The sequence below is a fragment of the Columba livia genome, chromosome 3 (assembly GCF_036013475.1).
Source record: "Columba livia isolate bColLiv1 breed racing homer chromosome 3, bColLiv1.pat.W.v2, whole genome shotgun sequence".
Taxonomy (NCBI): domain Eukaryota; kingdom Metazoa; phylum Chordata; class Aves; order Columbiformes; family Columbidae; genus Columba; species Columba livia.
The window spans coordinates 54,650,113-54,672,387 of record NC_088604.1 but is presented as its reverse complement, the minus strand read 5'-3'; the positions used below and the strand labels follow the sequence as shown (position 1 = coordinate 54,672,387).

At 36.7% G+C, this 22,275-nt stretch overlaps 1 protein-coding gene and 1 long non-coding RNA gene across 4 annotated transcripts in view; one reads left to right on the top strand and one right to left on the bottom strand.

Annotated features, from left to right (window-relative positions):
* Positions 1-2,081: 2,081 nt before the first annotated feature.
* Positions 2,082-14,657, bottom strand: LOC110362621 (uncharacterized). Its single transcript, XR_010471346.1, has 3 exons — positions 14,520-14,657; positions 8,246-9,021; positions 2,082-2,218 (listed from the first exon to the last, which is right to left on the bottom strand). It is a non-coding gene; the product is annotated as an uncharacterized LOC110362621 (long non-coding RNA).
* Positions 14,658-14,688: 31 nt separating this feature from the next.
* The window catches only part of TRDN (triadin), a 233,660-nt gene continuing 226,073 nt past the window's right edge, over positions 14,689-22,275 (top strand). For 2 of the 3 annotated variants that reach the window (XM_065056791.1, XM_065056781.1), the window contains exon 1: positions 20,748-21,242. In XM_065056791.1, the coding sequence (XP_064912863.1) occupies positions 21,221-21,242 (22 nt within the window). In that variant the 5' untranslated portion in view covers positions 20,748-21,220. Of the gene's footprint in view, positions 14,826-20,747; positions 21,243-22,275 lie in introns of those variants that run through there. The other variant, XM_065056785.1, reaches the window with a different exon arrangement.

Genomic DNA, 22,275 nt, shown 5'->3' with positions numbered 1-22,275 from the left:
GTAGATATTCTACTTTAAAAACAACAACAACAACAAAACCAACTTTAACGGGAAGCTGCTTGTGAAAAGCAGCCAGTACTTTGATTGTCACTAACACAGAAGTGCATGTTCCTCTTACATTTTTCTCAAAGCTTATATGTATGCTACAGTAATTGAATTTCACTATAGCTCTTTCATACCCTATACTTCTGCACATTTTACATCACAATACACTTGCCAACAAAAAGTAACAGCATACCCTTTCACAATTTTATGGCATTGTGAATGTGTGCAGCAATTAGACTCTAATAATAGGATGTCAAATGCTTCTTTAATAGCAATTCTGAAAGCCATCTTTTCTTGGTTGAATGAATGACTATTTACACATCCATTTATCTTACAAATTCTGGTTGAAACTGAGGAGAAAGAATGACCTGCTCAATTAGGCCCCCCTGCTGGTTCAAAATTAAAACGCCTGTTTCTCTGTTGAAGGAAGTTGACCTACTCTTTAGCTTAGATCAGATCCAACTTTGGATGGAAAACTCAGTTACTTTTTCCACTGGTCCCTGAGCTGTGTAGCTGATCATACAGAAAGAAAAAGTATTCTTTTCGACTACTAAAAATTCTTCCTTGAACACATCTTTTAAAGATTAATATCAAGGAATTCTTCAGTGACCCATTCATTTTCATGCTGAATCTGATTTCTGTAGAGGAAGGCAGTGGAGGAACCACAGATCCACTCTGGGGAAGTGAGAGACACTGGCTCTAGGGTGGCCCTTGAGGGCACCAGAGTCAACTGTGTGGCTGCCGAGCCTCAAACTCTTGGTCTGTATGATCTAAAATGGCAAAATTATGACTGTATGTGGATAGCTAAATGTTTTTTGTTATATGCTAAACTATTTTGGCATAGTATGAAACTGAAGGTGTCTGGGAAGAAGGATTCCACAGATTTTTGAATTTTTAAAATCTGAGGTACGTGTCATTCACTAAAGGATTAAATTTTGTACAAATTGTCTTTATGTTATCTATGTGGATAGTTCTGCCATTTTTCACACAAAGCCCCAAAAATGGGCCATCGATAATACAAACACTTTAAGTCTGACTATTAATAACATTGCTTTAGTTCTTATAAACCTTTGATAGTACTGTGGAGTCCATTTCTTAATAGAGCCTGTTAAAAAAAAAAATACTCAGCTCCTCCTATCCATTCCCCTGAGTGATTCGCATACACTGGTCAGCAAATGCAGGAAACTGAAAACTGTAGCATAGTCCCTTTTTATGTAGTTAGGTCAATTTTACCACAGTGATGGAGAAGGTATCTGGCTGATTATTGTTAACAAATCTTTCTATTATGTCAAGAGGCCTTTGAAAATAACAAAATAAAGTACCCATCTGTATTGCTTTATACCTTTCCTTCCTTCCTTGAAGGAAAAAAAAAAAAAAAAGAAAAAGAAAGTAGATATTGCCCTAGAATGAAAGGCCTTTTTATACAGAGATGGAAGAATTGCTACACCAGATTCTTCAGAACAATGACATTTTGCAGGTTGAAAGGCAACAGAATTGTTGCAGTTGAAACCAAAATGCACAATTTTTGAAGCACACCTCTGGTACCCATTTTATCTGTGACTAATGTGTCACAATGATCAGTAAAATGATGCACTAATGAAATAACAGCTCTCTTAATCACTTGATTAAAGTTGCAATAGGACTGTATGCAAGTGTTGTGAGCCAAATTAACATCTGGCATATTATAAGAATAGAAAAAGAATAACTGAAGGTAAGTGGATGTCTTTGCAACAGGAAATTATGTTCCTCTTGTGATTATTTTCTGAATATTTTTGAATTGTTTTTCTTTAAAACTAACAAAAGAAAGTAAGCGTGTGTTTTGAGGAAAAACAGAAATGGAAATAATTTGTAAGTGGATTTGATCCTACAACAAGCTTAGCACTGCAATGAGATATCAAATGCACCTAGTTCTTATTGAATAATCTGAACCACAGATGAGAAATTATTTCCATTATATGTTTATTTAAGAGTGTAGAGTTGATCAAAGAAATGACTGGAAACCGTGTGACAACTTGAAACCGAAGAAATCCATTTTGTAGTCCAAATTCTGTTGTTCAGTGATTATATTGGTAAGTATACATTCCTTTCTGTGGTTTTGCTTCTCATGCCTGAATATGGCAGTCAGTAATGTTATCCCATGACACAGCTTTGAGTAACACCAATGAAAAGCAACCTGTAAGATACATATAAATTATGGTCAAAGTTTACAATGTTCAAAATTTTATTTTTTGTTAGTTATGAATGTTCAGTGTTATACATGGGCTGACAATATGAAAAGTGTCTTCATAAGTTGTATACTATTATTATATGTTATATAGCTATTTAGGAGCTTTTTTTTTTTTTTTTCCTGGGTGGACTTCTGTTCTGGTACAAAATTGTAATTTTAGAATAGGAAGAAGTAGTACCTTCCAGGAACTTTCCTCAAAGAAGAAACTTCAAGCAAGGAAGTGGGGCTACCTTTCATATCTCCATGCATGAGATGCAAGTTGAAAAATTATAACAGGACCACTGGACCCTGTCAAAAAAGCTACTGAGATTGTATATTAATTAGAAGACTTCAAGTTTGATCCCACATGCTAAGCTGTGCCTCTAAGGAGTTCCGATTTGTCATTATGTCTTCCTAGCATATATTTATGGCTGCCTTACCTTGTTATTTAAATTGAGAGCAACAATTTGAGTTTGGAAATATATACTGGTGAAAAGTACTAAAAGATAATTTGTATATTAAACCCTCTCTGAAGTCTGTTTATCTGATGGCAAATGTTTCCTATTCCTTCCAGCTATTAAAAACTTTTACCTCCTCTTATTAGTTTTTGTAAATTAATTGAAAACTCACTAATTCTTCTTGAATCAATATTTCCCAAAGCTTATAGACAGTCTGGTGAGTTCCTGTTTATCACATTGTTAATATATCTTCTTTTCAGCTACCATACAATCTTCTTTTGTAATCTGGGTACAAAATACAAACACTAATGGAAATATTATTATTATTATAAGAATTCTGGTATTCTCATAAATATGATTCAGAGGTGAAAATACACTTTTAGACTTTGCATATGAATAGAAGGTGTGAGATTTTCCATAACAGCCACTCCTTCTGTTTCAAGATTTGTTAAAAAAATCTGAATATTTTTCTTTCTAAAACCCATTGTTCAGATCCCCACCTGAAATTCTGCTCATTTCACAGGCAGGAATGATGGATATTGTCAGGAATGCATTCCTTAAGATCTGTACAGTGATAACATGGAAAATGAATGTGAAACTCAGCCGTTAGCATTTACTGTGATGCTATTTATATCTTTGGCTGAAAACTGCTGGGAAGGCCTGGAGGAATTATTATCATGGGATAATCAAAGTCCCTGTTGTGTGTCATTGATTAATTTTTTTATTTTTTAATTTTTTTTTTAATACTTAAATTTAAGGAAGTTTTCTTAACGTTATATTTCATTTTATTTTCTTGCATTCTTATTTAGACATTTCCGTATACTTTTGAGGATTTATATCTATTTTACCTTGTATTTTACTTGGTCTGATTTAATGTTAATTGATCATGAGGACTGTTAATACATGAATACATCCAAAATAACACAATACTGTTGATCTAACATAATTAATGATGATAAAATTAGCATGTTCCACTCTCTGAATATTATTTCCTTTATGTATTAAATGAAAAAAATCAAGAAAAATAAGAAGAAAAGTATATCATGGCTATTTGGCAGGAGTTTACGCCCACTCTGGTTCTGTGATTTTGAGGTAAAGCCTGTTGTAAGTCATGTATAAGGGTTATGAAAACTCCAGGTCCAGACTGAGGACGACTCCAGTGATTTGAGAACTAAGGAAAAAAAGGAGACAGGCTTTTTATGAATTTTACCTCAGTCCTGAGGTACATTGGGGACAGAGGCAGACAGGGTATGACAGATATGTGATTGATTTGGGCCATCCCACTACCTATGGTGGGGATCATTGGAGGTGGGTAGACATAATTCTTGACTATCTTCTAGAAGTGTCAAAGGCATTCAAGGGCTTATTATTAGCTATTACAAGTCCCCAAATCAGTATTTAACTGGAAATAGTGGTGCCATGGATATCTACAAAGATTTTCAGTCTTCTTCAGAATTTGGCTTTCAGTCATTAATTCCGTATCATTTGTAATAGTTAGTCATTGGAAAGACTTTCAGAACATGTATACTAGTGCTGTTCTTTTACAGTGCATAATACAATTGCTGAGAAGATACATCCTCCTTGCTGAGGCTCCCATAGCACTGATCCTTATTCCAATGGGGAGGTCAGGTGACACCGTTTTTTAAATTAAGTTAGTTCCTTCCATTATGGGCCTGACAAGGAACACCCAGTACCAATTTACCTGCCATCATTCCATAGTACTGACAGTCTTACTTGAGAATTACCACTCTAAGTTACACTTTGTCCGACCCTTCATTCAAAACACAGAAATAAATGGCCTATGCCTGTTTTTTCCTAGAGTTCCCATTCAACAAGGATCTCTTAACATGTTTAATATAGGCTGGTCTTTTGTGAAGGGCTCAGTTGCAAGCTGTGCTACTTTTCCGCAAGAGGGAGTTGGAAAACCCTCCCTTATTTTCTCCAGCCTGTGTGCAGGACAGGAGACCAGATGCTGATGGCCAATAATGACCACTTTGGCAAAACTCCATCTATACCAACAAACTCTTCGTACCAGTGCACTGCAAAATGAGATGGCAGGGAGAAGAAATAGTGAACGATACAATCTTTTTTCCCGTGTGAGTGAATAAATGCAGTCACTTACTTAAGGCTAACGTATCTACAATATTCTGGTCTTGAGCAGCAAATGGAAAATGTGTACAACTTTGATCTAACATGGAAGAAATGTTCAATACTAAAATATTCTCAGAGTTTGTAGCACTGAAAAGACCTAGTAGAGATATTCATCTTATTCATAGCAAAATATTCATCCTCTCTTTTTCATGTTTTACTTTTTCCTTAGACTGATTCTTCTCCTTTGGAATGTAAGGACAAGGTCCTTGTAGATGTGAAGCTATAGTTACTAAGGAAAAATGATAGATCAACCATTATCTGTGCAAGAAATAGCTGAAGAATGCAGTTCTGTTATGCTTATATACTATTTGGGGGAAAAATAATAAAAATTCTCTGTTTTATATCTGTTGTGATTGCATACTCAAAAAGTAATCACTCTTTCAAAGTGGCCAGGCTCAAATACATTTCTAATATATTTTAGTGATTGTGGCAGAAGGTATTTCCTATTATTTTCTGCCTAAGTAATATATCATAAAAGTTTCTACACAGAATAGCGACACTCATGCAGAACAAGAGGAATCAGAATGCTTGAAGTTCTAAGGGTATGGGTTTTTTTCATGTTTGCCATTGCTTTCCTATCTTGTAGCTGCCTAGAACTGAACATCTGGTTGTCACTAACACATGAGAAATGAATTTCTTATTACTCAAGCTGTTATCTTTTGTTACTAGAAAAACTAAAAGTACCATAAGAAATGCCCAGTGGAAAAAAAAAAATACAGTCTGATTCAGAATGCAAAAGGCTTGACTTTAGAAATTACATTCAGATAGTCTTACACTATTTTTATTTTATTATTTATTTTATTATTATTTCTTTTATTTACAGTATTTTTATTTTATTTTACAGTATCACTGTAAACCCTTCACCTTTTACTGACTGTTACAAGTTATAACCCATCTTTCCTAGCCAGTGTTCACTGAATCTCTGGGCATGGGATGCCTGTAGTAAAAAGCTTTAAGATAGTTTTCTCTAATGGCAGTGCAGATGGAAGATAGAGCCGCTTACCTCCAAAATGAATTCCCATTGCTCCCTGTTATCACATTTCCTGTTGATATCTCCCACTGTTTTCTAAAACTGCACTTTACTACAATCTGACTTTAATAACTTTTAAGAAATTATATTTATTTGTTCCTTTCTTGGGCCCTTTTCTAACAATAAATGCCATGAACTGCATTTGGTGGTTCTGCTGCTTTACTTCCTCTGATGATTAGAAAGTATGATGACAGTATAGATATATTGAAATAAATGGTTTCTAACCTCTTCAAAGTCTTTCTTTAAACCCATGTAAGCCTGGTTGCAGAGTACAGCTTGATGATGTGCTCTACAGCTATAAACTTTAATGAGGTCAGAGAAAGCCTTTTCCTCTTGATCTGTAACTAACTCCTGCTAAGGTATGGTGAAAAATGGTGCGCTCCACTTAAAATTAATTGATCAGCCAGCAGCTAGAGAGTCACATCACCCTTTGCGAGGGAGAAACAGCTGGGATTCACAGTTTCTCGCAAGCCATTTGCATAAGGATGCAAATGTGTTTTCTTTCACTAGTGAATGATCACAAAAACTAGCCTCCAAATGCAAGAGTACCAGACTCTTCAAGAAATGGGGCATGTATAAGAAGGATAGTGTTTCAGCACCAGTCTAGTACTTTACAATGCCGCCTTGATAAAATCTCTCAGCTTGCTTTTCCAGCACTATCCTTGTCACAGAATCACAGAATCACAGAATCGACTGGGTTGGAAAAGACCTCAGAGATCATCGAGTCCAACCCTTGGTCCAACTCCAGTCCGTTTACTAGATCATGGCACTAAGTGCCATGTCCAATCTCAGTTTAAAAACCTCCAGGGACAGCGAGTCCACTACCTCCCTGGGAAGGCCATTCCAATGCCTGACCACTCTCTCTGTAAAGAATTTCTTTCTAATATCCAGCCTAAATTTCCCCTGGCAGAGTTTAAGCCCATGCCCCCTTGTCCTATTGCTAACTGCCTGGGCATAACTTTCCATAGGCAAGTTTAGAAATTCCACCTTAAAATAGGATTCTAGCCCTGGATATTGCTCCAGTGAAGCACATCTTAAAGTTACATTTGATTTTTTTCCTGAGTAAATTTTACATTCATATGTTATTTTCTCTGTTTTCTACTGTGCTGGAGATGAGAGCTTCCATTGTTCCCTCTGTACTTCTATCATATTCTCTGAGAGGTCAGGTACAGAAAAGGGGGGCTCTGTAGCAGGGTGGCAAAACCCATCTTTTTACCAAAACACTAAGCACTGTCCTTCTGGGTTTAGGCTTGAAGCAATACGAAGATAATAAAATGTTAACACACTTTGAGCTACTCAACAGTGACCTAACAGGAGACTGCTAAAAACTAATCCTTCACCTTAAAACTTTCCTTTTTATTCCATGTAACGTTTTGGTTCCTTTTAGTTTCACTAATCATTACAACTGAAAAAAATTTTTTAAAATGATCTTTTATCTATAAGTTGGGTCAACTTGTAACCACCAAAGACTAATGTGAGTAGTGGAGGAGAACTCTATGATTTAGTCTTTAGTCAGTGAAAATTAATGGAATTATTTATATTCAGTTCTCAGGTATCCCAAGACAGTTTCAACCAAGTGGTGTGGGCATATTTAAAGCAGAGAAAGAGAGAGGGACAGCTTGCACATTTTTATTTTAGGAAGAAATGCAGCAGAAGTAAATAGATTCATTAAGTCATTCTATCTTGGTGAAAAAAAATGCATGTCAAGTTGAAATCTTCAGTGATTTTGGCAATAGGCAAACTACCAAAATAATTAATACAACTTTAAAAAAAAACTTTCTCAATATCAGAGGTGTCTTCAGTATATTCTGAGTCGTAAGGATAATTTGAGTCAGGGGTAAATTACATGTAAGAATCTGGAGTCCTTAGGCATAAATAAAAGACAAAGCCACAGGACTTTCTGAAGGGAATATTTCTATTTGCCACAATTTTAATGAAAGTTTTTTCCCTTTTTCCAAAGAAAATGCAATGAAATGTGACATGGGTACATTGATAGCACTACTGATCCACATTGAAGTTAAAACTTGGCACATTTCAACTCCTTACAGTGAGAGCAGTAGTTTCATGCGTGTGTTTGATCCTGATAGGCAGTGTTATACGTTTTGTCACTAGACTGTATTTAAGTTTTTACAATGAAAGACCAGAATAACTTTGTACAGCTCACTAGTGGTAGCAAAACTTTTCCATGGAAATATTTCTAGTCCTTATCTCTGATCACCAGTGCTCCAGCACTTGGTTCAGAATGATAAATCTTTCCTTCTTATGTAAATCTTAATTTAATTCTTGACTTTCACTTTTATTTAGTTTTTTAATATCCTCTTTAGGCTCAAATTTGAAAAATAGGGGTGTCCTCACCTCACATTCTGAGTTTGGATCCTTAAGGACATTTGACAGGAGCATTGAGGTGAGTTTGCTGAATCACTAAAATGGAAAGAGAAGAAACACTGATGCAACTGTCTCATAAATTAGGCAAGTTGTCAAATCAGCTGGAAGCAGGTAAGTATGAGAAAATAGTGAAGGTCTCAAAGGATGGATGGGATTACTAGCCACATAATTTTCTTTCAAAAAGAGACAAACCTGGAAACTGGGGAAGCTGGTGTTTCGTGGCCTCCCATTTTGGCTGTTGCTTGTATTCAATCTTGTATCTCCAACTATTGTTGAAGACTCTACAGTCATTCAGGAAACTGTGATCTCTGTATGAGAACAGTGTAACTACAAAGACACTGCAGTGGAGCTGTCAGGTGCTTATCCGGTGCTGTGATCATCCAGAAGGAAGCTCTTTATCAGTAATTGGTGTTATATTCCCTGATGGTGTGTATCTGAATTAAAAAAAAAAGCCTGCCCCAAGTGATGGGTGGAGGTTCTATGTGGTAAGAAACAGTACCTGGAGACTCACAAGGGAAGAAAATGTCTGTGGCTGCTGTTGTTTGTATGTGGTAAATGTCTGTAGCAGGAATTTTGCCGATAGAGACTGCATGAATGGTGTGAAATTAATTCATTACTTCTGCCACCGAGAAAAAGTTGATTTAGTCTAACTATTGATGTTCTTGGAGATATTTTGTGTTGTGCTGATCATCCTCTGCCCAAGTAACCATGTCAAGTGGAATTGTACAGCTTATTTCTGATGACCCCTGCAAGACAAAGCAATCAATTGTTATTCATTAGCCTGTGTACATGGGAATCCACCTCATTCCTTTACAGTTAAGGACTAGACTTGTCTGGGTAGTGGGGGGCTTTCATTGGAGCAGCAAGACTCAAAACAGCTGCAGTTGGATAGTCTTCATAGGTGTCAACTACCACAGGTACTGGTGTTTGCAAACGAGTAAGGGCAAAACCTGATGGGACCAGATGACACAGGTCTGTAGAATCAGGCAGAATGACTTGACAGTCTCTTTTGGTCTATATGTCATCCTTGCAGTGTACTCAAACTGCCAGAAGAGGACAGGGGTAGCTGCATGAGAAACACAAGGGGAATATTTTGTTCCAGTATTTCTTTTGTGTCAGATATTTCTAAAGCTAAAGGAATAAATGATAAATTCAAGGGACTTTTAATAAAGACTTTGCGATAGAATAGTGAAATAAAGGTATCATGAAGAGACCAACTTCATCTCAAACTCAATGACAGAATCAGTCTGACATTGTAAAGATTCAGGTGATGTTTGAAAATCTGGAAGACAAAAGATCAAAATTCTGAATGATAGGTTTTCCAGAGGGAAATGAGAGAAAAAAACCTGTCATTTTATAAATAACTCTTAAAGGAAATCTTTGCAATCAAGTATGCGTGTCCCTGTTTTTGCAATAAAAAGGCAAATCCATCTGCTGACAGGTCATGAAGCGTAGTGATAGTAGCCTTTCTGATCCTCCAAAATATGGTGAAGCTTTTGAAATTTCCCAGGAAAGGAATATAGATTAGATATTAATCTTTGAAGTAGCTGGGATTTATTGATACGGTCTAACCAATGACCTGGCATTTTGACTACAGAATGATTTTTCTAGCAGTGGTAGAAAGACTGCTCACATCAAATATTTTTTTTTCTGCCATCCTGTTGGTAATTCCTTGGCAGATATGGCCAGATATTTTGTTCTATACTGTGCTGAATTCATGTGATAGATTTGCTCCCCTTTTTGATAGGATATGTTTTTAGAATATTCTCTCTTTGCAAATTAGTGTATGAGCTTCCCAGCAGCCAAATATTCAATAAGGAAGGGAGATGCGTTTTTTTCTATTATCAGCTTGCCTTGGCCCATTAGGATCACAAGGGGTCGAACACTAAATTGTCATAAAAGACGTGGGTAAATAACACAGAAAATTTCAAATTCTGTATTTTTTCTGCCTTTTCCAAGTCAGAAAAGATAGGAGAAAGTGTGCTACCATTATCTTACATATACTTGCATATCACGTCCTTTTGGTTTTTCATTTTGTTGTTCACGCTTTCTAAACATACTTTCTTATACAACCAAGTGTGGTTCTTTCATTCTGAATTTAACAGGTACAAAATGCTGGACTTTCTCTCAGCAGCGATCAAGTGTAAGCCACAGTCATCTGCTGTAACAACCAATAAATCTGCAATTAACATTGAAATTCCTCCAACTTAATGACACTGTATTGTGTGGTTGTCAGAAGGCTCAGGCACAGTATTTCCATCCCCAGCAGCTTCATGTGAACAGCCTCAAAATATGCTGTCTTATTCTCGCTGTAATGTAAGTATGAACAGTATAAGGAGCAAGGCATATATATATATTTAAATTTGCCATACTGGTTGTGAATGCAAAAATGGCAGCTTGATTTGAAAGGAGAACCTTTAAAAACTCTTTCAATGTTAAAGTGTTCATACAAATCACTGTGTTAATTATATATCCCCAAAATTATGCAAATAATCTTTTTAGTGGTGGATTAATCAATGCTAATCACTTGAAAAATAGATTTAAAGTGTTTTTTTAAATAAAAATGTACCCAAGTATTTAAAATTCTCATGGTGAGTTTACATTTTAATAGTTCTATTTTATTTCTTTTTAATAGTGATAGACAAATACTCCCTATGTTATTTGGTGTTGAGCAACAGACACAGTAGGTGATCACAGGTATAAATGTCTTACCCTGGGTTCTAGATTCTTGCAAAGTTTTTTGAAATAACAATTTAGATATTAATGTTTCATTTTAGATGCCTATGGCACAACAGAAATTACCCTAATGGAAATGTAAAAAGTATATCTATTAATTGAGACATATTCAAACGTGGCAGTTGGCCTCTTCTTTAGAGTTGTGGACATATTAATAATTTGCTGCCTAATCTGAAAATATGGTAGAAAATAGTGCTCAAGACCAGAGCACAGGTATGCATTTGGATCAAAACCTTTAGTTTGCAAATTATTTGACATATTCGTATCTGTTTACTGTCCCAAAGGTGTATTTATTTCAAGTACTTCCTCTGGTGAAGGTTAGCACAAATCTAGAAAGTGAGATGACCAGCTCTTGATCCCCACTGTGCCTCCTCCAGCTCTGCTGTGGCAATAGTCCCTGCGCTTTCCAGCACACCTAGACCCAGGAACCACAACAATGCTATTGTACAAGCTGGGGCTGAATATACTTCCACCTCTGACTCCCTGCTTGAGCTCTTCAGTCCCAAAATTTTCCAGCATTTTGCCTTGGGATTTACATGACCAGAATGCCACAGCTAGCCAGCCATCACAGCCCCAGAAAATATCCAAGAAGTGCCAGCAGAAACTTTTAGGCATCCTCTCAGCCTGGATTTCAACAGCAGGCAAAATCAAAAGCCCTGAAGAGATGTTTAGGCAGATTTGAGCAACACAACAATTCCTATCCTGACAGTAACCGAGGCCTATGCATTGACTACATACAATACATCAGGATCAAGCCAAGATCTAGATGAAAATTATTACTGTAATATTACTGTGAAAATTACATTCTTAGAAATTCTCTAGAAATGTATTTGATGTGTGTGTCTGGGGGAATGTATTTTCCACACTGAAGTTCATTTTCTTCCCATCAGTGGCTATGATGAGATAAGCTGCTTCCACTTTGTGGGGCTACTAGCTAACACTCTATTTATGAACTATAGGATTTTGTCAAGAAAGTGCAAAACAAACTACTTACAAAGTTTACAAAAATAAACTTAAATCTGAGAGTTAATGCCATGAGACTCTCAGTTATGGAAACAAAGTTTCAGTTCTGTGGAGTGTACTTATTTTAGAGCTAAATAAAGGAGGACAGCAAGGTTTGAAAAGAAAGGTAACAGATATTACTCATCCTTTTACATTGACAATATCAAATAATAAAACACTAAAGCTTTAAAACACGTAGCTGCTATTTATTAATTTATTCATTCACACATTCTTTCCATAACCTAACTCAAGTTCTTTGCTATGTTGTGCATTTAATGAAAGACAACTGGTGAAGCGACTTCAACACTTTGAATAAGCTAAAAAAATGATTGTCTTTCAGTATGATCATAGCATAGGTGCACTTTCAATTAAATAGTTCCGCTTGCAATTATTGGTTGTGTATGCAGTGCAGGGATACAAGCAATATAAATATATAGCTTCCATTCTGTTTTTGAAATTTCACACAGGTCTCACTTACTTTAGCTGAGATCTTTGAAACTCTGAAAACAGGGCTGTAATTGATCATGAGCAATGGGGGATAAAACGTATCTTCTATCCATGCAGTAGCAGGAAGAGAACTTTCCTTGAAACACTCTTGTACTTCAAACATGACTTCTGCCTGATAAACCACTGAGATAATTACATTTTTAAAGGGGTGCATGGTTTGCTGTACTGGTACTGTTCCTTTTGGAAGTAGTAGAATGCAGAAACTGCGTCCTTTGTAAACTCCTTCAAACAGAATCAGATAATAATCAGAAAAAAATTCCATAGTCAAATGTTCTTCATCTGGCATCAGACATGGATCATGGGAGACAGGTACACTGTGCCATAAATAAAGGAAGTAAAAATTGCTTTTCATACTTTTTAATGTCCTTTCATTTTTCTTCCCACTGGTGGCTCATTGCTGGTGTGCAAGTGAAGACTCTGTTTTGTACACACCTGGCCATATTACCACTGCCACAGAAGGGATTTATTAGCATAAACTGTGAGAACTATTTCTTAGTTAGTAGATTGTATTCAGTTCAGTTCCCTGAGTTATTGCATTAGATACTACCGCTCTTCTTCAGGACTCAGACAAAAAATTTGTAGGATCAATTTTTACTTTATTGAAAGAAGACATAACACACCAGACTGTCTAACTTATTAACGCCACAGTCTTTGGTGGTTGAAATAAATAGTTTATCAGAAATATTTCTGAAATATTTTTGATCTTTTTACATGAGATTCTGCTCAGGAAGGAGACTCCACACCTTTGTCTGGTTCATCTGTGATCAAAAGGAACAATGTGAAGGAGTCTGTAGGTTGGGTTTTACACCTGAAGGTGAAAGACAGCTGGTAACCTGGTGGAATCTTTTGCTCTCAGGACTCAGAAATACCGATAAATGCTAGTGGCAAAATCCTAACCACCCAGCAATGACTGACACAGATGCTATTTTTGCAGATAACAGTCTTACGGTACGTGAGGAAGTAGTCATATCTTTTAAATAATTCAAGAGAATATTAATATCCTCCAACTGCCTTGTACTTTAGAGTGACAGGTGTGTTTAAATTAGCCTCTCAAAAAACACCCTGACTATTCAAGACCACTGGCTTTAAGTGCCTGATCCTCCACACTTTTTAACTAAGAAAAAAATGTACTGATGTGGACAGTGGGGTAAGAAGGACTTATTTGACAAATGCTGTAAAGGAAGTAGGATGGTGTCATTTGCAGAGCAGGTGTGTCAGGTTAGGTAGCAAAGGAGGGGGATTGAGGCCATAGTCCTACTTGTGGCACACACCTCTCTCCATTCCTGGCCTTCTGCCTCTGTGCATGACCTACCTCAGGACTGTGCATCACTCAAATTTCTGTCAGGCACCTTTTTTGCAGTATATGGGACATCATAAACAAGATTATGAACATTAGCTCCAATTTGGTGACATGTGAAAAGTACATGTCCTGTGTTTGTGTAGTTTAAATGCTGTCTGGCCTCTGTTATTACTGCAGCCACACCAAAGTGTTTCTTTACCCAAATGTCATGCTCTGTTTCTTATTTGTAGAACAGATAGAATTTTTGTTGTTGTTACTCTGAAATGTGGGGAACTGAAGTATTGTTATATCTGCCTTTCACAAAGATTAGGTAAAACCCCAGCTACCTTCTCTCAAACAACAACAACAACAAACCCTCCCCTCTCAGTTGTTTATTATCTAAGTAAAAAGAAACATAATTTTTCCTTGTTCATCATAAACTATAATATCATTGTGAGATGAAGTGGAATAAAAATGTCCAGGTCATGTTTGCTTCACAAAGCCTTTCAGCAGGCATTAATTTGGGCAAAAGTCCAAATTGCCCAGGTAGCTCAGGAAAGGAGAAGAACCACAAGTGATCAGGAAAATCTTCAAGGCACCGGGGATATAAAATAGTATTTTGTAGACAAATGCCCACTTCAAAAACTGCCTGTGGATTTAAAATACACAAGTACAGTTATAATTATTCCTAAGACACACAAACTGATCTCAAGCACAAACCTTTATACTGGAGGCCAAATCTCCCTGATGCAGAAAATGCTTGTGTCCCAGTCTGGATTGTTTTACGGTGGCACAACAGCTTGACGTCCTGTGTGGCTGAATCTGGCTGCAGGGCCCCTTCACCCCACAGGAAACAGCTGCCAACAGCTCCTTGGCAGCTGCGGCTTGTGCCAGTGGCACCAGAGCTGCAGGGTTTCCTCAGGCCCTGGGAATGCAGCCGGGAGCTTGCAAAAGTCCCCAATGTCCTTGTCTTGCCTTCAGAGCTCTGGGGACGTGGCTGAGGATCCTCTGCTCTGTGTCTCTGGGGTAATACTTTTATTTTCATTTAAGCTGTGGATATGGAAAAAGAAATCATTTAACTCTCACTTGAGGATCATTGTGTTCCTCTGGTTTTGTCTGTCTGTGTTCTGCTTTTTCAGAGAGACAGGGGGAGGAGTAAGGAAGGCATAACAATTATTTTCAGTCAATGCTTTGCGGACAAATATTTTTTATGGTTCGCACTAGGAAGTTGACTTTGGACATATGTCGGAGCTTGGACAGGAATACAGTGTGATTGACAGTGACAAATGGTAACAGACTATTCAGGGAAAATTAGTTTATGTCCACTATGATGAGTGGTAAAGACATTAATGTTAAAATTTATTTGTCTTTTTAAAAGATCTTTTATTTTCAGACTTACTTTTTTCAGTGCAGTTGCAGCTGTCAACACTGACAAGGTTGAATTTGCTAATTCATATCTTCCATTTGCACTCTGTAAAGAAGCTAAATTGCCTAATGAAAAAGCTTCTTTTTAAATAATGATAGTTATAATAATAATAATCAAGTGGGTTCTTCATCTGCAATTCTGACTTTGATCTATCCAAGTCTGTGGCTATAAAGAGAGAGGAAACATAAAGAAAAATTATAGCAGTTGTTGAAACAAGCATTTTTTTTTTAATAAATCTGCTTTCTGTCACAGAATTTCTTTCTTATAGCTGATAATTGCCAAAATATTTTGCCTTCTTCATATTTTATTTTCTTTCTTCTATATCTGTCTCTCTAGATACTTCTGACAAATAATGTATGTCGATTTTTCTTGAGAATTTTGCATCATAAGTTTGTGTATTGCTGGGTGGGTGCCTGACTTTGTGACACAAAAAGGGTTAATTCTAGCTGGAGACTTTTGTATTTCAGGAGTCAAAGAATGATTAAACCACTGTTGATATCTATCCCATCTGTGTAAATGCATAACAGGGACCTGGGAATAACAGAAAAACATGTTAATAAAATGCCACAGGAGATTCACACTGACTGCAGGACCACTCTTAGACATGCAACTGTATCATACACAGGGACATCCAGGACAGAAGGGCCTGCTTAAACTTGCAAAAGCAGACTAGGATGTATAACCTTCTGTTGTCCAAGCCTATTTACACACTACTGTTGCAATTCCAAGCAAATGGTGCTTAGCCTGGAAATGGCTTTTAATTCACTGTGCCTTGATCCTGAGTGTCTGCTCTCAGAAAAGCTAAGAAAGAGGCATAATCCAGATGAGCCTCCTGAGGTTTTGACTGGAGTTGCTTACAAGAGGAATCCCTTTCTTATGTGCCTAAGGGAAATCCAGTCAAGCCTGAGTGTCTAAGAACACGTGAAACATAATGTAATGTATCAAGCAGAAGAATAAGCCATTAAATGGAAAAGAAGGTGAACTTTCCCCTTGGTTGTGAAGATCAGGCTGAGCAGACAGTTTCAAGCATCCCAGAAAGGACTGACACAGTGATGATACTTGACTGTTAGTTTAACCTCATATATTTTCCCAAATATTTGGCATGAGAACATACATTTGTCTTTGTCTTTTCATATCAGACTTTTGTCAAAAATTATCTTCCTTCTCATCCTTTTTGGCAGCATGCTCAACTATGATCAGATCTGGAAAAAATTGGTATTGTATACATTGATTTCTATTGAACTTTTTTTTAAGAGGAAGATCTGATGACGTACCTGAAATGTATCAGTGGAAATTTGGAGCTGGCTCTGGAATATGAAGTTCAGGAACAATTTAGCTCTTTTGCTACATATATTTGAAACCTAAACTACCAAATGCCGCTTAATGAGCTCAGAATGCCAAGGTGAGGTGACCTCAGTGTGCTTGTCAGCTGTCCCCCCGCAGGGACTTATTTGCATACAGACCAGTCTGCATACAGAAACAGGGCTTCTTAACTTTCTGTCATGTAGGACAGATCTACTACAGAGTTCAGCTAACTGTCTCCTACATATTAAAGAAGAAGATGTTTAAAGGTACTATGTATGCAACTCTCTAATTGAAAAATTATTCATTATAATGTTTAAACATACACCAAACTTTAGCCTAGATCATATATGATACCTAGGTCTTGTTTAGTTCTGTACTTTGGGTGCACTTTAGTGTATCCAAAATAAATCTATACTTTGGTCATGCTGATTCAAAAGATCTTGGAATTGTTATTCATGAAATATCAATCACAAATGGAAAACAATTACTTCAGAGTAGTGTAATGGTCCATAAAATGACACAACCACATCTCTGACTGATCAGGAGTTCAAACACATGAGAATATGAATGTGTGTTATTATTAATGCTCAGAAACACAGGGTATTACCACTGGGATTGAAGGAAAATTGCATCTATAAGTAACTGTATTCCTAAAGAAAAAATCAAACAAACAAGCAAACAAACAAAAAAAGGAGTGGAAGTGTCTCTGTCAGTGGAAGCCAAATGGTGCTTCAATTAAATATTAGTTTTTTTCTTCATATGCATGTCAAATCTCAGTGACAGACATCGCTCTCATCCTATATTGCTTCTGCATGAGTCTTTACTATTCACTGGATTCAGTACCATTCACTCTCTCCCTAGCATTATACTTAGATCCTATATTTAGTTCTTATCAATTGATTACTGGCTGTTTCTGACAACAGCAGACTCCCAGAATTCACAAGATATACGAGAGTTAAGGTTACGTTTCCTTTCCTTGACCCTGTTGTGCTACTGAGCATGCACTGAGATACCCTTTTGCTTAGTTTGATTTTGTAGGACTGCACTCTGAGCATTCCTCAGCAATGTGTTAGCAGGCAAGCTCAAAAATTCTTCTTCATTTTCTTGTTGACTGAGGGTTTTACTCAATTCCTCAAATGATTCCTTGTATCAGTATGAAAGTCTCTCCTCTCATTACCTGGTTATTCAATGTGATCTATTGTCTTCCCCTATTCTCTTTTTAATAATATCAGCAAAGCAATCCAGAAAACAGCTCATAGAATATTGGTATACTCCTACTTTGATTATATGAAAAACACAACTTTTCATCTAAAAGTGGAAGTTTGTATTAGAGTCTATGAAATAGTAAACTTCTGACATTTTCCTAAAAAAAAAAAAAAAAAAGGTTAAAATAATTGCTTTTCTTTGATTTATCAGTTAGGATTCTCACTGAAATACTCATCATCTGAAATCAAGGCACATGGTTAAATGCAGACATCTGTACCAGCATGTAGTACTTCTTTCTCCCCTCCTCCTTACAAGTTTGTTACTTTTTCCCTATCCAGGCAACTATAGAGCATATTTATTTTCTTCAACACAGGCCTGTGTATCTCAGGAATCTGCTGTGAGGAGGGACACTTAACCTGCTGCTAGAACTCCCTCCATCACCACTGCCTATGAGATCTGATCCCAGGACAGTTCATTTACCACGTAGCTGCTGTGGGTGGGAAGGAAGTACCTGTTGTTAACTTAAGCCGTGATCATTTTCACTTTGGGCCTGAGATCTGATAGGAAGAAAATGAGGATAATTTGTGTGTGTGTCCATGTTTGGATATCACTAGCAAGAACCAAAGTAGTTTTAATTTTTTTTTTTTATTTGGTTTTGTTACTGTTTGAAATATGAACAGAGAGAGAGAAGGGACATTTGACAAAAGGAGATTTCCTACCAGGTTAGATGGAAAAGGCTCCTACCAAAATGCATTCTGGGTCAGATTCAATATATGAGCTAGATGAGGGAATTAATGTTTACTTTGTCAGACAAACAGCTGTACAGATTTTATGCTGGCCTTCTGCATAATGTGAATTTCACAGACTAGTGTAGAAGAAACTCCTAACTTCAGCCAAGCACTAAACGTCAGATTTTAACAAAATTTCTAACCAAACCAAAAAAACCCTGAACAAAATGTTGACAATTTCCCTTGTTTAGACTCCTAAAGAAGAAGATATTCTGTATAATTTTCAGATGGCAATGTTTGTTTTTCAAAATTAGTGTACATGCACATACACAAAAGCAGAACTTGGCTTACCTTAGTTCTCTGTATTTTTGCAAAGGGTGTGATTATCTCCAGTAAATATGACACGCAGCTCCCTTGACTTTGCCCCCTATTAAAGGGAGCAATTGTGTAACTTCCAATACAGTTGCCTAGAGCTATAATTGTTGTAAGATATTTGTGCGTATGACAACTTTAGCTTGCTTCCCAGAATTAAAGTTTTGCATATTCAATCGATGCAGAAACTACCAAGCAGTTCCCTTTCTGGCCACTGGTCTGATGTTGAGGAAAATTGATTTCCAGTTGGATTCTCCTTCTTTCTCTGTTCTTACATTTTGGTTTCAGAAATTCAGCTCATGACTGAGAGTGGGCATAAATAAAAGCAAAGCAAGTAAGGCATGGAGATGACAGGGCAGGTGATGGAAGCTGAGGGACAGACAACCATACACACATAGTTACACAAATATGTATATCTGGGTAGAGTCCACAATCACAGGATCTTGCCACATAAACAAGAGCAAAATTCAGACATGAATATTTTCCCCATTTCTTTCTTCTTATATACACAAACTGAGTATTTATTTATTTTTCAATTTGGATAGTAATGCTATCTTGATTTGACAATATTGATTAGCTTTGTGCTTCAGGTATTCAGCTGAGATAATATTTCTCACATCTCAAGAAAGTAGTATAGCTGTCAAAATACAGATGACCCAAAATATTTAGCTGTTCATGTAAAATGGAACTGTTCTAGCAGAAGAGAAAGAAGTAATTAAGAAAGAGAAGGGCTTTGGCTTAGTGTCACACATCCTAGTACTCTTTACTAACCGCCAAGCTATTGTGGGCATCTGTATCGTTTATGTGAATGGGATTCCACAGAACATTTCTGTATTAATGAAAAAGTATTTCTGAAGGAATAAGCTTTTGCCTAAGTTCTTTTCACCAGCCTTAGTGAGGAGGATCTTCTGAGGGACAGGCTAAAGGAGCAGATGGAGTGTTACGGGGATGATCAAAAAAACACTGGCTACTTGGCATCGAGTAATCAAAACTTGTCAGGGCAAAAGATTTGGTCAGTAGAGCTACAGAAGAAAAGGGATAGAGGACTGACTGTAAACTGTTCAGTGAACCTTCACTTCTACATTTTGTGAACTGGATAAATAGATTCACTTCCTTATACTTTTCCATAGAGCCAGGTGCTTACATGTCCTGGGTGGAAGATGAGAAGTGCAAATGCCAGCCCCTGTAGTGGACATGACTATAGGTTTCCTAGTAAGAACTGTTTAAGGTGGTTTCTGATTTCATGTGACGATGACATTTATGTAGAGGCATGTTGGCTTGAAGCCACTTTTTTGCTAATTTCAAACTCTTACCTACATACATAATTCCACAGCTGTGAAATTAAAAGCAATGCAATGAAAAGGTTGGTCATGTTTTTAAATCATTACTCTTATTTAAATTGCTAATACTTTTATTCTTCTACATTGTTTTAAAAGCCTACTTGTTTTCAGTTTTACAAAGTCTTGTTTAAAATCAGAGCTGTTTAATTTTTTCCATGAATCAGATCTAGAAAATATCTAATCTGCTTAATACTTTTGCATATTACCTTCATGCATTTAGACCATATAAACTATTACTATTTACATTATTAACAGTATTCTATAATACTTAGATCAACTTCATAGCTATGTATGAAAATTGCAACGTATCAGAAGAGTATAAAAAAATTCCAAACTGAAGAGGTTACCAATTTCATAGGTTTAAAGTGTTGTCTTAATTGGCTCTGAACTGCAACTAAGAATTGAAGTAGAGAAAATCACCTAAATTTACCCTCCCCCTTAGTCAGCGGTAAGCTTCATAAGACCCTCCCCAAACCAAATAAGGCCAGAAAGAATGTGCTAAGCACTGACTGTGCTAAGAATAAAGTTGAGCTGGGATGGATAAGGTTACTTTGAACTCTATATTTCATGTTTCCTGACATACCCTCCAAAGAACTGCAACTATGCTAGTGAGGCTGCAGGAGCGTTAAACAGTTCTTCCCTGGTTCTTTATTTTTTGCTGCTTTTCCATGCATTCCTGTCCTGTTTAGGGCTGGGCCTTTTTCCTTTTTTATTTGTAGTCTGCACGTTTCTTAGGATATTAGAAAAAACATGCTGAAGATTCACTGTGAGGCATGGCTATTTTTGTTAGAAGCTGATACTTCAGACTGAGCTTTAAGGGTTGCCTCTGGAAGGCCTTAAGTTGCTGTGGTAGGACAGGAGTCTGCAGAGGAAACAGAAAGTTCAGAGAGGTGCAAAAGAAGAAGGAACAGAATTAGAAAAAGCAGAGGACCTCCCTCCTTCTCATTCTGCAGCTCCTGCAAGAGCCAGCAATCCAGAAGTAGTATCTAAGCTGCCACGGTAGATCTTGACCTTTTTAAGAGAGTATCTCTTACCTTCATCATCATGGCCGAGATTACAGCAGAAGGTATGGTAATTATTTTCCAATATAATTAACCAAAAATTATATGTACTTTGACAGTGTAATTGACCTAGGCTGCCAATACGATTTGTTGCTCTTAGCAAATAACACTTTCACCGTAGGATCTTTTTGTTTGTTTCATTGTTTTCCACTTTTCTTTCCTGTTTTTTTCTTTTTCACTCCTGTAGCCTGAGTTTCTACCAGTTACTGATCTCTGTACATCTCTAAAAATAGTATTAGTCACATTTGCAGAACAGCACTGCTTAGGCAACTCCATTAGAGTGATACAAGAATGGGAACATCTGAATGTCAGCTGGTTCCACCCTTGAACTTTTGCTCAGGTAAAGCTTTGGTAGTCCCTTATAATCAGAGATTTGCCAGAGTCAAAGTAGCTTAGTTTGGTGGCCCTGATTTTTCCACAAGGAGCACAAAGTGTGTGTGAACTGTACATGAAGTTACTGAAGGGTAAAAGCTATCAAATCTGCAATCCTTATTCAGGTAAACTTCTAAAGGAATCAGCAAAAGTTGTGTTGAAAGAAGTATGCCAGGGCTATGCCTGCAAGAATGAAAGGTGATTGTATTAACCAATAAATACATATTTTAAAATATGAGTAGTTCATGTACTTTAATATTTCCCGACCATTCATATTTAAATAACATTGTAGATGCATAACTATTTTATCAACAACAGTGGGACAGGGGACATATTTAAAATGCAACCTTCTTTAAATTTAATACTGAATATTTTAGTTGAATTTCATTCCAACTTTTTATTTCAGTGTGAATTACTCCACTGTTTATCCAAATTTAATAATGACACTACAAAAAAAATGCCTTTAAACAGTTTCCTGAATGTTATTTTTGTTCTGCTTGTCAAGGTTACATGGTATTTCAGTATATGAAAGTTGTACTTTTCATTGTTAATATTTGTAAGAGGATCTGCTTTAAACACTGTTAGAGACTGAGCCCATTGTCTTCTAAAGACTTGATGTTAGGACTATGTCAAATTGTACAATCCTTGCCTGATGTCTGGTTAGCC